Source organism: Choloepus didactylus, chromosome X, assembly GCF_015220235.1.
Source record: "Choloepus didactylus isolate mChoDid1 chromosome X, mChoDid1.pri, whole genome shotgun sequence".
NCBI classification, from domain to species: Eukaryota; Metazoa; Chordata; class Mammalia; order Pilosa; family Megalonychidae; genus Choloepus; species Choloepus didactylus.
Genome location: NC_051334.1, coordinates 173,012,409 through 173,026,304, shown reverse-complemented (window position 1 = coordinate 173,026,304; position 13,896 = coordinate 173,012,409). Strand labels below are relative to the sequence as shown.

General features: G+C 39.0%; 1 protein-coding gene across 3 annotated transcripts in view; it reads left to right on the top strand.

The window, feature by feature from the left end:
* The window catches only part of ARHGEF6 (Rac/Cdc42 guanine nucleotide exchange factor 6), a 135,566-nt gene that overhangs the window by 31,527 nt on the left and 90,143 nt on the right, over positions 1-13,896 (top strand). For all 3 annotated transcript variants that reach the window (XM_037821148.1, XM_037821150.1, XM_037821149.1), the window contains 3 exons: positions 1,668-1,752; positions 4,160-4,284; positions 5,599-5,800. In XM_037821148.1, coding sequence (XP_037677076.1) covers positions 1,668-1,752; positions 4,160-4,284; positions 5,599-5,800 — 412 coding nt within the window. The remainder of the gene's footprint in view (positions 1-1,667; positions 1,753-4,159; positions 4,285-5,598; positions 5,801-13,896) is intronic.

Genomic DNA, 13,896 nt, shown 5'->3' with positions numbered 1-13,896 from the left:
TCCAGAGTCTATTGCATCTTGTTCATGCAGGTTTCAGCAGATTAAAAGAGACCTCCTGACAATTTATTCCTGGGAAAACTTTGAATTTTGTATTGTAGCATTCAGAAACATATTTGGATCATAGTGTCAGTTAATTCTTCAGAAATATTTATATTTCTATATATAGAGAGAAAATATATAATATACTTCACTACAGGTATATTAATGTCTCATTTTTAGGTGCAGTTGGACTCTTCAGTCATGTTAAATTTGAATGCAAAATATTAACTGATTAAATGAATAGCAGATTTGTGAACCCCAAATAGACAGACTTGTGTAGGCTCACATTTGCATGTATTATCTATATTGACCCCCCAAATTTGAAAGAATTTGGATATTTTATATTTCCATTCTAGAGTAAGATTTTAGGTCTTTAAGATTACATACCAAAAAAAAAAAGATAAAAATTTGTCTTGACATGGTTCCCAGAAAATATGCAGATTAGAAATTGAACAAATGTCTCTACCTAATGGGAAGACAGACCCTTCAAAATCTTAGGCCCATTACTAATCACATCCCACATGAAAAGGTACATTTTATTCCCATCATCACATTTGGGGGGAAAATGATGCAATCTGTTTTCTTTAAGAGTCTTCTAGACATTCTGGAGCAAGTTGTTTTTAGTAGGGGCATTTCCATCCAGAATGTGTGCATCTGGTTATATACAGACATGTAAATATGTATATCTATATCATTGATTGGCAGATTGATAGATCAATGTGTTCGTGCTTAGGAATACTTATATTCTCTGAATCAATACATTTCAATGCATTTAATACAACTGAATTATATTTAAAACACCAACAAATGACCGGTATCTTTGCTAGGGATAGTAGCATACCTGAATGACGGTACTTAACATTTTTGTTGTTGTTGTTGTTTGTTTGTTTGTTTACTTGTTTGTTTTTTGCTGAGAGTTGATTAGTATCAAGAAGGCCATAAAAGTCACCTGAGGTCAGAAAGAACCCATAGGTTCAAGCAAGCAAAGGTTCAAATCCATGAAGATCAGCTGAGAGGGGCGATGTCAGGGAGAAGAAACTAGGAACTGAGGTTAGGAAGCAAAAGGCAGACCTGGGCAGAAAGTTTGGGCTTTCTGGAGTTGGGATCTGAGGCTGTTGGAATCCAGTCAGTGGTTGGAAGTAGGGATGAAGGGGAGCAGAGAGAAAGGTGCTACCACAGTGCCTGTACTGAGGACAGTTAATAAACTGCAAAGATGAATACAAGTATCAAAAAGGCTCCACTTCCTTATTTGTGGACTGTTATATATTTTGTAGGTGATGGGCATTAATTGTAACCCATGCATATGAGTTTCCATAATGGCTGAGAGTATTGATATATTTGGGTCAGAAGAATGGGTCTGAGTACACACTGCGTATTTCCTGGTGGGCGCTGTGTTCTCTGCTTGGCTTTCATTTCCCATTACTGCTTCTCTCTGACTCACTGACGGCCTGCCACATGTCATTAGGCGGCTCAGCTGCCGCTTTCATTTCTCCCAAAGGTATACAGAAGTTTGCCTCTTGGCTTTTACGTTTTCTCTTTTAAGAGCTGGAGGAAGGGCCTTTTGATAGTTGTGTTTGTTGAGTTGAATGCTTACAGTGTTTCACAGTTTCAATTTTCCTTTCTCATAGGTATTTGATCCTGATGACCTTTATTCAGGGGTCAATTTCTCCAAGGTTCTGAGCACTCTTCTAGCTGTCAACAAAGCAACAGAAGGTAAGCAAGGGCTTGTGATTTGTGAGTTCTGGGTGACATTTTTGGATCCACGTGTTTCTTATTACTCTAGGAACCAACCATGGCCAGGATTGCTAGTTCAGTGCAAATTTCCCCTCCCCCCGCCAAATAAACCACCAATAGTGTCAAATGCTTTAATTTTTTATGGCTTAGAATTTGAACACAATAATAGCGGGGTTAAGGGGTAAGGGAATTTTTTTTCAGTAATGAAAATGTTCTAAAATTGATTGTGGTGATGAATGCCCAACTGTGTGATGATACTGTGAACCATTAATTGTACACTTTGGATGGATTGTATGGTTTGTGACTATATCTCAATAAAACTGCTAAAAAAAGGAATTTAAACATGCCTACCACAGATGTCATTCTAATGCCCTTGCTATAAGGTTAAGAACCAAGAAGTTATTTCAGTTAAATCTATTGAATAACCAAATGAACACAACAGGACAGAAAATAAAGAGAGAAAGACCAGTTCCCTTTTTCATAAAGTTTACAAAATATGACCGCTAGTTCCTCTTCCCCACTACAATTGTTTTTCTCATAGTTTTCACATTTGTCTTTGTCCATGTAAAGGAACCCCTCAGTAACCTTACACTGGAGATGAAACCTCAGGTACATAGTGTATGAAAAGACTATCTTTTGTTTAAATGTTTAATACCCACCACATTGGAAGTATTAAATATAAATTCTAGTAGATGCAAAGATGATGATAAACTTATGTGTAACTTCACTCTTTCTGTGATATAGTATCTTACTTATAACTGGGTAATAATCGTAGTTAAAGGGCTTTTAGCCCTTATCATGGATCTCGGCTTTCCTGAGGACCATGGGAGGTCTCATTCAATCTTTGTAACAACCCTGGGGGTAGGTATTATTATGATTAGGTCCATCTTACAAGTAAGGAAATGTTGGCCCACAGTTGCCCAAATGGAAAGTAAGTGGCAAGAGCTGGGATTCAAACCCATATTTGACTGACTCTGGAGCCCTTATACCCAAACACCGATCTTGCTGCTCAGACTGTTGGTCTGGAGAGTCAATAGGCTATGTGCCCAGCACTGCCATGTGCTACAAAGGAAGTATAAGATATGGTCCCCACCCTTGAAAAATTACAGACTATTTAGGGAGGCTCAACTTACACACGTGAAACAATTAGAGAACAAGAGCAGACAATATAATCAAGTGCCAAATAGAATGGAGCATCTAGGAAGCTATCAAGTAATTATAGTTTTAGTCAAAAGAGCTGTATATAATAACAATAACTGTAAAAATACTTCTCTGAGGTTGTTCTTTTGCTATTTGGAAAAAAATGCTTTTGAGCTATTGCAAGGCATATAGCATAAAGTACAGCTAATTCAAGTAACTATATTTAACACACATGACAACTATCCAGTTCTGGGCAGGGAGGATCGTATAATTCTAACATTATGCCACACAAATTATACGTTCCTTTGCCAAACTCTCCTAGCAAGTTTTACAGTCTCTTCCCTTGCCACAGATATTTATAAAAATACAAGGAGGTGAAAGTTAAAACCCACGGCATCAAGGAAATTACTTGGATACTGAGCTTGTCGCCTAGGGAATGTTTGGTCTTTAGGCTTGGTAGTTTATATCTTTTAAAAATAAATGCAGGGAGAAAGAACCCTCATTTGAATTTGTAAAGAAGCCAGCTCCTCTCTTGAGTATATTGAAAACAGCCAGCTCAGCTCTGGTCTGATCAAATTTCACAAGGATTGAAGGAAGAGAAGACTCCTGAGTTTGATTTTTTAAAAATTATTCAAGTATCAAGATCGCATCTTTCCCAGACACACACTCTCTCATTTTCACATTCTGTTACCCCTACACACACTCTCTCCCTTCCCCTCCCCCATTCCCCATCCCCCCTTCCCCCTCTCCACTTCCCCCTCCCCCTCCCCCCCACAGGCACAGGGGAGATTTTACATTATATATGCCATAAATTTTAATACATGTGAGTAAGAAAAGAACCACTCAGTTATGGGCGAAAAAACAAAGAGAGAAATTTAAAGTATTTCAAAGTAATAAGAGCCACAAACAGCTGTTTGGTACTCAATATAGTTCTGCCTTGGATAACAGGGCATACTGCTGCCACTGGTTCAGGAGGGAAGAGTTGTAAGGAAATGGGTTAAGAGAAAATGTGGCTCTGTCGCTGTTTTTCATTCTACTGGAGAGCAATGGCCAGTAAGGTTAAGAAAAAGAAACTAGTCACCAAAAGGGAGGTGGGGGGATAAAATGTACCTTGGCATGTGCACAATGATATCAGTTAGAATTACAGCAAGGTTGCCTTTGATAATGTCCCATGAACGATGTTAAGCTATATGTGTTTTTCTAACATGAGTGGCTCCCTTTACCATACCTTCTCCTCTTTTCACAGATCAGCTGTCAGAAAGACCATGTGGACGTTCCTCTTCTCTTAGTGCTGCTAATAGTTCTCAGACAAACCCACAGGGAGCAGTTTCTAGCACAGCTCCAGGACTGCAAAGGCAGTCAAAGGCAGTGGTAAGTATAGTCCCTGATTCCCCCTGCTTGTTTTAAAATCTGTAAAATTAGATCAGTATCCCAGATGTTTCTGCATCCATGTGTGGCAAGATAGACCCTGTTTGTTTGGATGTTAACAGAAAACTAACTTTAAACCTAGCACCAATTCAGGCTGACCCAATCAGAACAAATCAAAGGAACGTGGGTCCAAGAGTCAGAAGATCAAGGTTGAAGGCCCAGCTCTGTTCCTTACTAGAATTGGGCAACTTATTTAACTGAAAATGCTATACTAATGTAATGGTCACTATGACTACTTCCTGATGGCAGTTCGTTGTTATTTGCCCTACTCGTAGGGGTATTAGAACTAAATAGCTGCTATCATCATAATTATTGTCATCATTAATTTTTTCTTTTGATTGCTATTGAACAAGTCCTAATTTTAAATATCAGCCTGTGATGAGCTCCCATATTGACATTGCTCGGTTATCTTTGGATGCGTCTTATAGGGAGATTTTATTTGGGAGGAAACACCCCATCTTCAACTCTTTGAGTGAGACCTTTATTCCCCATCAAAAGCTTTAAGCCATTTATGACTTATTAGTTTCAAATCACGTATATAGGTAGTTCTCCACCTTTTTGAGGTCACAGATCCCTTTGAGAAGCTAATAAACACTATAACCCCACACATCTTGGACCCTCTCAAATTGTATACAAAATCTCCTGCAAATGTACTCATGGAACACGTGTCTGGGGCAAAGATCCATTTTGCTCATCAGCTTCTCAAAGGGATTTGTGACCCTCAAAAAAGTTAAGCCCAATCCATGGATGGCTGGTAAAAAATTGCTACATTAGGTAACTATGGGGTAATTTGATCTTTACATATGACTTAGTCTTAGCCAAATTAAGATATTCTTTGTAATTGGGAAGTGGGAGGCAGATTTTATGAGAGTGGGTTAGTTCTTAATCTTGATCATATAGTCATGTGGACTGTGTTTGTTGGGTAGGGGATGGGGTGGAATATTTTATCACTCTACTTTGTTTCCTGGATCAGTTATATAGTTATCATTAGGCAATTGATTGGGGGAGAAGGAAACAAAAGCTAGGACCCCCTCCAAAACACACATTCTCACAATGCAAAAGTTTGGATACAGTTTTGAGGGGGTTATGAATACCCCTGAGGCCAATCCTGGGGAAACCCTAAGTTAAAAATTCAGGACTCAGATAGACCTGGGGTTGTATCCTTGCTCATCCCACCCTACTTGCCCCAATCTGTATAATTTCTACCCCTCCTTATTTAGATGAGCACTTATTGGGGTGTGGCTTTTGTTTCTCTAGGAGATGACGGAAAATGGAAGTCACCAGTTGATAGTAAAGGCAAGATTCAACTTTAAGCAGACTAATGAAGATGAACTGTCAGTCTGTAAAGGGGACATCATTTATGTCACTCGAGTTGAAGAAGGTGGCTGGTGGGAAGGCACATTAAATGGGAGAACAGGCTGGTTCCCTAGTAATTACGTCCGAGAAATTAAATCCAGTGGTAAGTGAAGCTTTCAAAAGCCTTTTTTAATGTGACTCTTGTACTTTCTTGATATTCTTATTGAAAATCTTGTAGTTTTAATCACTTAGCAGGAACTGTTTATACTTGTATGTGTGTGTCAAAAATAAGACTAGCACAGAACTGGGGAAAATTTGTCGTTAGATATTTTGAATCACAGTTGTGTTTAGATTACATCAAGGCAGCAAAAAAAAAAATAGCACAGGAATTCAAAGCTCAGACAACTGGTCCACCTTAACTATGTCCCTTTATGTCTACTAATTCTAGCTCATTTAATATAGTCATAGTTCTTCCTGCTATTCTAAGAATCACCATGGCAGAATACAATAATAAGAGAGACCATGTGCTAACTTCTTTTTTTAGCCCTAGGCTATTTAAACAGACCTAAGACTAAATGCCTCAGAGATGTTCTGGGGAGGTAACCATCTGAGGACTGCCTGAAGCTGTCTTGATTTGATTCTGAACAAGATCACCTTTAACTCATTACCTCATTACGTAGGGTTAGCTGCTCACCCTTTTTCATAATAGTATCCAGAATATGAAATCTAATTCCTCTTTGGTAGTCCTTCCTAGGGTTTTGTTAGGTAACTTGTCTTTTATTATTGAAGAAGGTAGGCCCTATTTTTTATTACCAAAAACCCAGGTGTACAAAAATATGCCACAGCACAGATAAGTCAGGCTTCAGTTATTCACATTATTACATCTCTTTGCTTCTCAAAAATATTGGCTCCTTTGAGTGGCTAGTTCACCAGTGCATTTTTTCTTCTGTATTTTGTCATTATTGCTTTTTAATGCCTCAAAATTAATAAAGAAATGTATAATGTAGGTAATGAAAGACTCCCTCTCCACCAAACCCCAAGTTAACCACTGTTAGGAACTTTTCCTAAAATATTTAAGATAAAATTTAGCTTGTACACTTTTCTCTGTGTTTGTTATGTGTTGAGTTAAGGCAGACATTTTTAATGTATTTACTAACAGATTTATAATTATATATGTATGTGTAGACTTCTTAGCTGTTTTTTTTATTAGTGGGAATTGAGAAGTTTCTGTTGAGTCCTTAAGTATTTTCACAGGCTTTGCCTGAAATTTCCTTGGTTTTGATGATTTTCACAGCACACTTTTAACCCTTGATACATCTTTCAGTTGGTATTATCTGGTTGTTCGATCCCTAAACAATTTTTCCAGATTCTTTGTTCCTTGACTCAGTGTCTCTAACTGCAAAATGAAAAAAGAACAACACTTGCTATCTTGCCTGGGAATCCCAAGCATTGTTGAGGGGATATAGGAAGTAGACAGCACACCCTCATTTTGATGGCCCTCATTATGGTGTCCCTCTTTGTGAAGCCTTGTAGCACAGCCTGGCTACTCCCTTGTGGACTGTCCTGGGCTGTTGTCATGTTCTTCGGGCATTTCCTTCAAGTTTCTCCTATTTCTCTGTTTCATTGTTCAGTTTAGGACTCACCTGGCAAGCTCTGGCTTTGATTTGAGCACCTAGGTAATTGCTAGAAGAATCTTATCTGAGTGTCATGGATAAGTCTGGGCAGCTGGGGCCAGAAAGCCTGCTAGTCAGGGAAGGCCTGGGCTTAGAACTATAGGGAACAATATCTCTCACCTAGTTTATTGCAATAGTTCCTAACTGGCTTCCCTGCTCCTGTCCTTGTCACCTCTCTAATCAAATCTAAGCCCAGTAGTCAGAGTGATTCTTTCAAAACTTAGCTTGAGTCATGGCTCCCCATCTTGAAAAGAGCAAAGGCAAGGCCATTGCAATAGCCTACAAGGCCCTCCAGGATCTGGCCTCCCGTTGCTTCTCTGGCTTCCTCTCTGACCTCTTCCCCCTCATTCACTCCTCTTCAGCCACAGTGGCCTCCTGGCTGCCTGTGCCAGACAAGCCCTTGCCTCACTTCTGTCCCTCTGCCTGGAACACTCCTCCCCAGATGTCAATATGGCTGATTCCCTCCCCCTCCTTCAGGTCTTTGCTCATAGTCAGCTTCTCAGTAGGGCTTTCCTTGGTCACCCAGCAGAAAATTGAACCCTATCCCCATTGCTTCTGTCCCCTTTCCCTGCTTCATTTTTTTGCTTAGCATTTATCTCCATCAAACATACTATATATTTACTTATTCATTGTTTAGTCTGTAACCTACCATTAGAATGTAAGAGCCACAAGGACAGAGATCTTTTCTGCTTATTTTATGCTCAGTAAATTTTTGTAAAATGAATGAATATTGTGGGGCAGGAAATTAAATTCTTTGCCACTTGTTCATTGAGCAACCACTAGGCACTTGAGGGGCCATAACAATATATATATATACCTCATGGACTCTGACCCCAAGGTCTTTATAATCTAGTAGAGTAATTCTTACTTAGGGCTTTGAAGGCTGTAGTCAAGATAGGTATGTGCACAAGTAACTGTTTCAGGATAGGGCAGAGTGAGTAATACAGAGAAAGGTCAAAAGTAAGGTTCTGTTGGAGCACTGAAGAAACTATTCAGTTAGCAGTAGCCTAAGGGGGGAAACACTTGAATAGGGTCTTGAAGGATAGAAAGAAGATTTTGACTGTAGAAGAAGGTTACAGGGAATTAGTAAGTTAAGGAATGGAGTAGGAAAGCATGGAATGGGTGGTGAGTTGATTTGGTTTGAGAGTCAGGTAAGTGAAGAGAAAGAGTGGGGCCTTGAGCTGAAGCTAGATTAACAGGGTGCCAGTGATTAGTTTCAAGCAAGGGATAATGTGTTTTAGAAAGATATTTCTGGTGACACTGTGGGGGATGGATTGAGTGCCCAGCAGGTGCTTAGTGAACAAGTTGGTGGGGATAACTAACCAAAAATGGATGTGGGGAAATCAGTAGAGGCTAGTGCTGAGGTACAAGCAATCTGGATGGTGGGGTGGACTATTCTGGTAAAAATGAGTATGAAGAGAAGTGGATGGATGCAGCAGATACTGTTGAAATGAAGCCATTGCTTCCAGTCTTACTTGCCTACCTCTAGATTTCTTGTTACAGGAGAAAACCCTGTTTTGAGCAAAAAGATCTTTTTTTCAAAGATCTTGCTTGATGAAAAATCATATATGAACAATTTAGTCACTGTATAAGCTACAGAAGTTATATTAGGATGCTTTGTTTTTTAATTTCATTGACTCATAAATATTAGAAATAAGAAAATTCAACATTTATTTTATAATTTTCAGTCTTTTATAAAAAATCAATGGTACCTGTAAATTAACATGTTATTTGTATAACAAAATAATTTCTGCCAATGCATCAGTAGTAAATTATATCTCTTTTTAAAATTTTCATCTTTGCTCTGTAGCTAAGAAAGCATCAGGATATGGTTGTGACTTTGCATTAAAATTTTCTTTTCCTGGCAAAATTTCCATGCCAAGAAAATATTGAGGCAACTGTGATTGGAGCAAATATTTAAGCAAATTCTATTTTCTCCAACTGATTCAGTTAAGGGGTCATTAAACCCCTTTTCTAAAAGTTCTTATTAGCAGGTAAATATAGATATCAAATGAGGGGATTAGGTAGGTGGTTAGTTAAATTTGTATTAAGGCAGATGAAGAAATGACTCTTTCCTGATCGTTATAAGCCAAAGCTAGGATTAAATTTTATATTTAGACTTCCTGTTTTAATCCCCTGGGTCTATCACAGAGATGTTTCATGTCCAGAGAAACTGTTTGTCACTAAGTTTCTTTTTTTCCTACAACCACCAACAGGCAATAGGAATCTGTACATCAACAAGGGAGGGGAAAGAATCAAAAGTTAACTGGAAAAGGATACATTAGGGTTAGGAAGGTTTCTTATGGCTATGTGATACTGTTGATATCTCTGTGATACTGCTGACTGAGTTGTCTTATGCCAAATAACCCTTTTGAATTATTCACTATATTGACTGTTTTTTCCACTTGATTGAATTGAATTGACCATTCTTTTCATTGCCTTAGAAATACCACCTAAAAGGTTGATGTTTTCATGTTAGTTCTGGTTAGATCACTTTGAACCACCCCCAGGGACTGAACTTGTGTCCTCTGAACCTCTATGTTCTTCTCTGTATTTTGCTGCGTGTGGGTTTTCAGAGAGAGAGCTCCACATGGCAAGAGTTAACAGTGGCGAAGGTGGGGGTGGTTGGAAAAGGAGAAACAGGAGACAAGAAAATAGTTCTGAGGACATAGTGCTAGTGCTTTTATCTCCCCTTCTTGAGATTTCCTAAGGGGCCAGTTGTTTTCAAGGGCTACATTTTTTAGACTCTTCAAGGTTGTGCTTTCAAATCTGTCTTCCTTCTGCTTTTTGTGTTGATCCCCCATCCTAGACCAAGCCCACAAGTTTCTACTGTATCAGGAGGCAACGGCTGAAGGCACTGGAGTAGACTCACAAGTAACATGTCTGCCAATGGCATTAACTGTCCAGGAAATCCTGGGGAGGTCTTGTGTTTAAGAGCAAGGGCTGTGGAGACAGACAGAAATGAGTTCACATTCTTGTTCTGCCGCTTATTAACTGTGAAGCATGGGCATGGCAGCTTCACTAAGCCTCCCTTTCTTTAGCTATCAAATAGATTTAACAATAGTATCTCCCCACCTCATAGAGGGCTATTGTGAGGAATAAATAAGATAGCATATGTAAAGTACTTATCATATTGCCTGACGTAGTAGATACTCATTATACATGTTTGAGACACAGAGAACACAGTTTAAAGCACACTGGTTTGGGACACAGAAAACTACTTTGAATGGGTACATGTGAGTTCATTATACCATTCTGCTTTTGTGAATATTTGGAAATATCCATGATAAAAAAGTTTTTTAAAAGGAACTAATCTATTGCCTGCTGGCATCAGCTGAAGCTGCCTCATATGTGAAATATCCTAGAAACCAAACTGTCATCCCAACTTCCACATACACTACACCTGCCCTATGCCATGCCTGCCATATGCAATGCCTAAAATTCTATTATTGTGGTTTTAAATAAATTTTTATTGAGCACCCCCTCCCCGCAAAAAGGAACTAATGTAAGAGAAAAGGCTAGCTGGCTCAATTTTCCCTGGGTAATTAATCAAAGTTCAGATAGTTTCAGTGTGATGTCAACCTGCTGAAATTCTCCATTTCACATTCCCACCAGCAATGTATGAGTGATCCAGTTTCACCATATCCTTGCCAGCATTTGGTGTTGTCATTTATTTTTATTATAGCCATTCTGATGGATGTGTGATGCCATTTCACTGTGGTTTTAATTTGCTGCCGTGTATCATCTTCAATGAAATGTTTCCAAGAATTTTGCCCATTTTATAATTGGATTTTTTTTACTGTTGAGTTTTTAGAGCTATTTATATATTCTAGATACTAGTCCTTTGTCAGATAAGAGGTTTGCAAATATTTTCTCCCAGTAAGCAGCTTGTCTTTTTACCCTTTTCCCATGGGTTTCAATAGAGCAAAATTTAAAAAATTTTGATGGTGTCCAATTTATCAATTTTTCCTTTTATGAATTGTGCTATTGGTGTCAAGTCTAAGAACTTTTTGCCTAATCCTATATCCCAAAGATTTTCTCCTGTGTTTTTTTCTAAAACTATTACAGTTTTACATTTTGCATTTAAGTCTGTGATCTAGTCTCAGTTAGTTTTTGATGAGGTATGAAATTTAGGTCAATTTTCATGTTTTTGAGTGCCTATGAATGTCCAATTTCTCCAGCATCATTTATTGAAAAGACAATCTTCCCTCCATTGAATTGCTTTTGCACCTTTGTCAAATATCAGTTGGACATATTTGTGTGGATCTATTCCTGAGTTCTCTATTCTGTTCCATTGCTCTATGTGTCTTTACCTCCACCAATATGACTCTCTTGATTACTGTAGCTATGTAGTAAAACTTATTATTGTGTAGAGTGACTCCTCCCAATTTATTCTTTTTTTAAGATTGTTTAATCTAGTCTAGGGACTGTGCCTTTCCATAAATTTTAGAATAAGCCCCCTTGTCTGTTTCCAAAAAAACACTGCTGGTATTTTAATAGGAATTGCATTAAATTTGTACATCAATTTTGGGGGAATTGACAGATTTACTATGTGGTGTCTTCCAATCTTTCAATATTTCTCTCCATTTATTTAGCTTTCATTTGATTTTTTACCAGTGTAGTGTAGTTTTCATCATACAGGTCCTGAACGTGTTCTTTTCAGATTTACCCCTAAGTGTATGGTGGCTTGGAGTTATGTACCTCAGAAAAATCATGTTCTGTATCTTAATCCATCCTTGTGAGTGTGAAATCCTTGTAAATAGGACCTTTTGATGAGGTTTCTTCAGCTAAGGTGGGAACCAACTGACTCAGGATGGGTCTTAATTCTATTACTGGAGGCATTATAGGGAAGATTACAGAGAGAGAAGCCATGGGGAGCAGCAAGAAACTGGAAGTAAACTGAACTTGGAAGAGAAAAGGGAAGTTGCTGCTGTGAGAGAAAAGCCAAGGCCTAAGGATCACTATCAGCCAGCCCTATCATGCCAAAGTCTTTGGAGAGAAAGTGTCACCTTGCTGATGCCTCAATTTTGGAATTTGCCTAGCTTTAAAACTGTGTGCCAATAAATTCCTGTTGTTTAAACCAACCCATTAGATGGTGTTTATTTAGCACTAGAAAATGGGGTGCTGCTATTACCAATACCTAAAAATGTGGAAATGGCTTTGGAAATGGATAATGGGCAGAGGCTGAAAGAATTGTGAGATGCTTGATAGAAAAAGCCTGGATTGCTTTAAAGAGACTGTCAGTAAAAATGTGGATATTAGAGGTACTTCTGATTTGGCCTGAGAAGGAAATGATAAATATGTGATTGGAAATTGGAAGAAAGGCAATTCTTGTTATGAAGTGGCAGAGAACTTGGCAAAATTGTGCTCTGATGTCAGATTGAAAGAGGAACTTGTAAGTGATTAACTTGGATATGTACCTGACGAGATTTCCAAACTAAGTGGTCAAGGCGGAGCCTGACTTCTACTTACACCTTACAGTAATATAAGAGAGGAAAGAGATAAGCTGAGAACTGAACTCTTAAGCACAAAGAAATCAGAAATTTATTATTTTGAAAGTTCTGAGCCTACCCAGATAGTGTTCTCTGAGACTAGGGCCAGAAGCAGCTCTACCAGGGCCTCCCTGAGCTTTCATGAAGTGAGTCCCCAGAGGACATGCCTCCATGTGAGGGTTTAACTGAACAGCCCTTTACTAAAGAGGGTGTGGCTGAACATGGATCCAGTCAGCCATCTCAGTGGAAGTCAGGATTGGAAATGCTGTTATCCAGGAAGGGTCTGTGGAAAATTCTCTTGTTTGATGACTTGGACCACTTGGAGAGCATGCACAGCCAACGTTTTTACAAAATTTGTATGAGCAAACCACTGTTAGCCTGGACTGAAAGGGACAAAGAAGGGACAAATTGAAGAAAGAAAGATATCAACGGTAGATTCATGGAAGCAAAGGTCTGGACCAAAATGGTCTCCTTGGTGCAAGAGAATGGGCCCATCCATGTGTGTGGAAAGGGCCAGTTGGCCCCTGAACTTGGATGTGGCAGTCCATCTGCCCCAGTGCTTGGAGGAGTGGGCCTTGCACCACTTTGTTCAAAGAGGGTGCCACCACACCAATGCTCAGAGATGCTGGGGCCTTCACCCCTGTTTTTGGAGAGGGCATGGCTGCTGCAGAACCACTTAGAAGGGGTGGGGCTGCTACATCATTGTGTTTGGAGGTGAGATATCAAGCCACAGATGACTCTCTGACCTTGAGATCTAATGGAGTTTGCCCTGCTGGGTTTCAGACTTGTTTGAGACCCATGATCCCTGTTTTCCTTCCAAATACACCCTTCTGAAATAGTTATTTATCCAATGCCTGTCCCACCATTGTGTACTGGAAGTAAATAACTTGTTTCCTAGGTTTCATAAGACCATAGATGGAGAGGAATTTTGCCCCAGAATGGACCACATCCATAACAGACTTTGATGAGACTTTGTAATCAGCATTCATTTCAAATGGCTTGAGGTTTTTAGGGTGTTGTGATGTAATGAATGTATTTTGCATGTGGAAAGAACATGTTTTTCTGGGTTTCAGAGGGTAGAATGTGATGGCTTG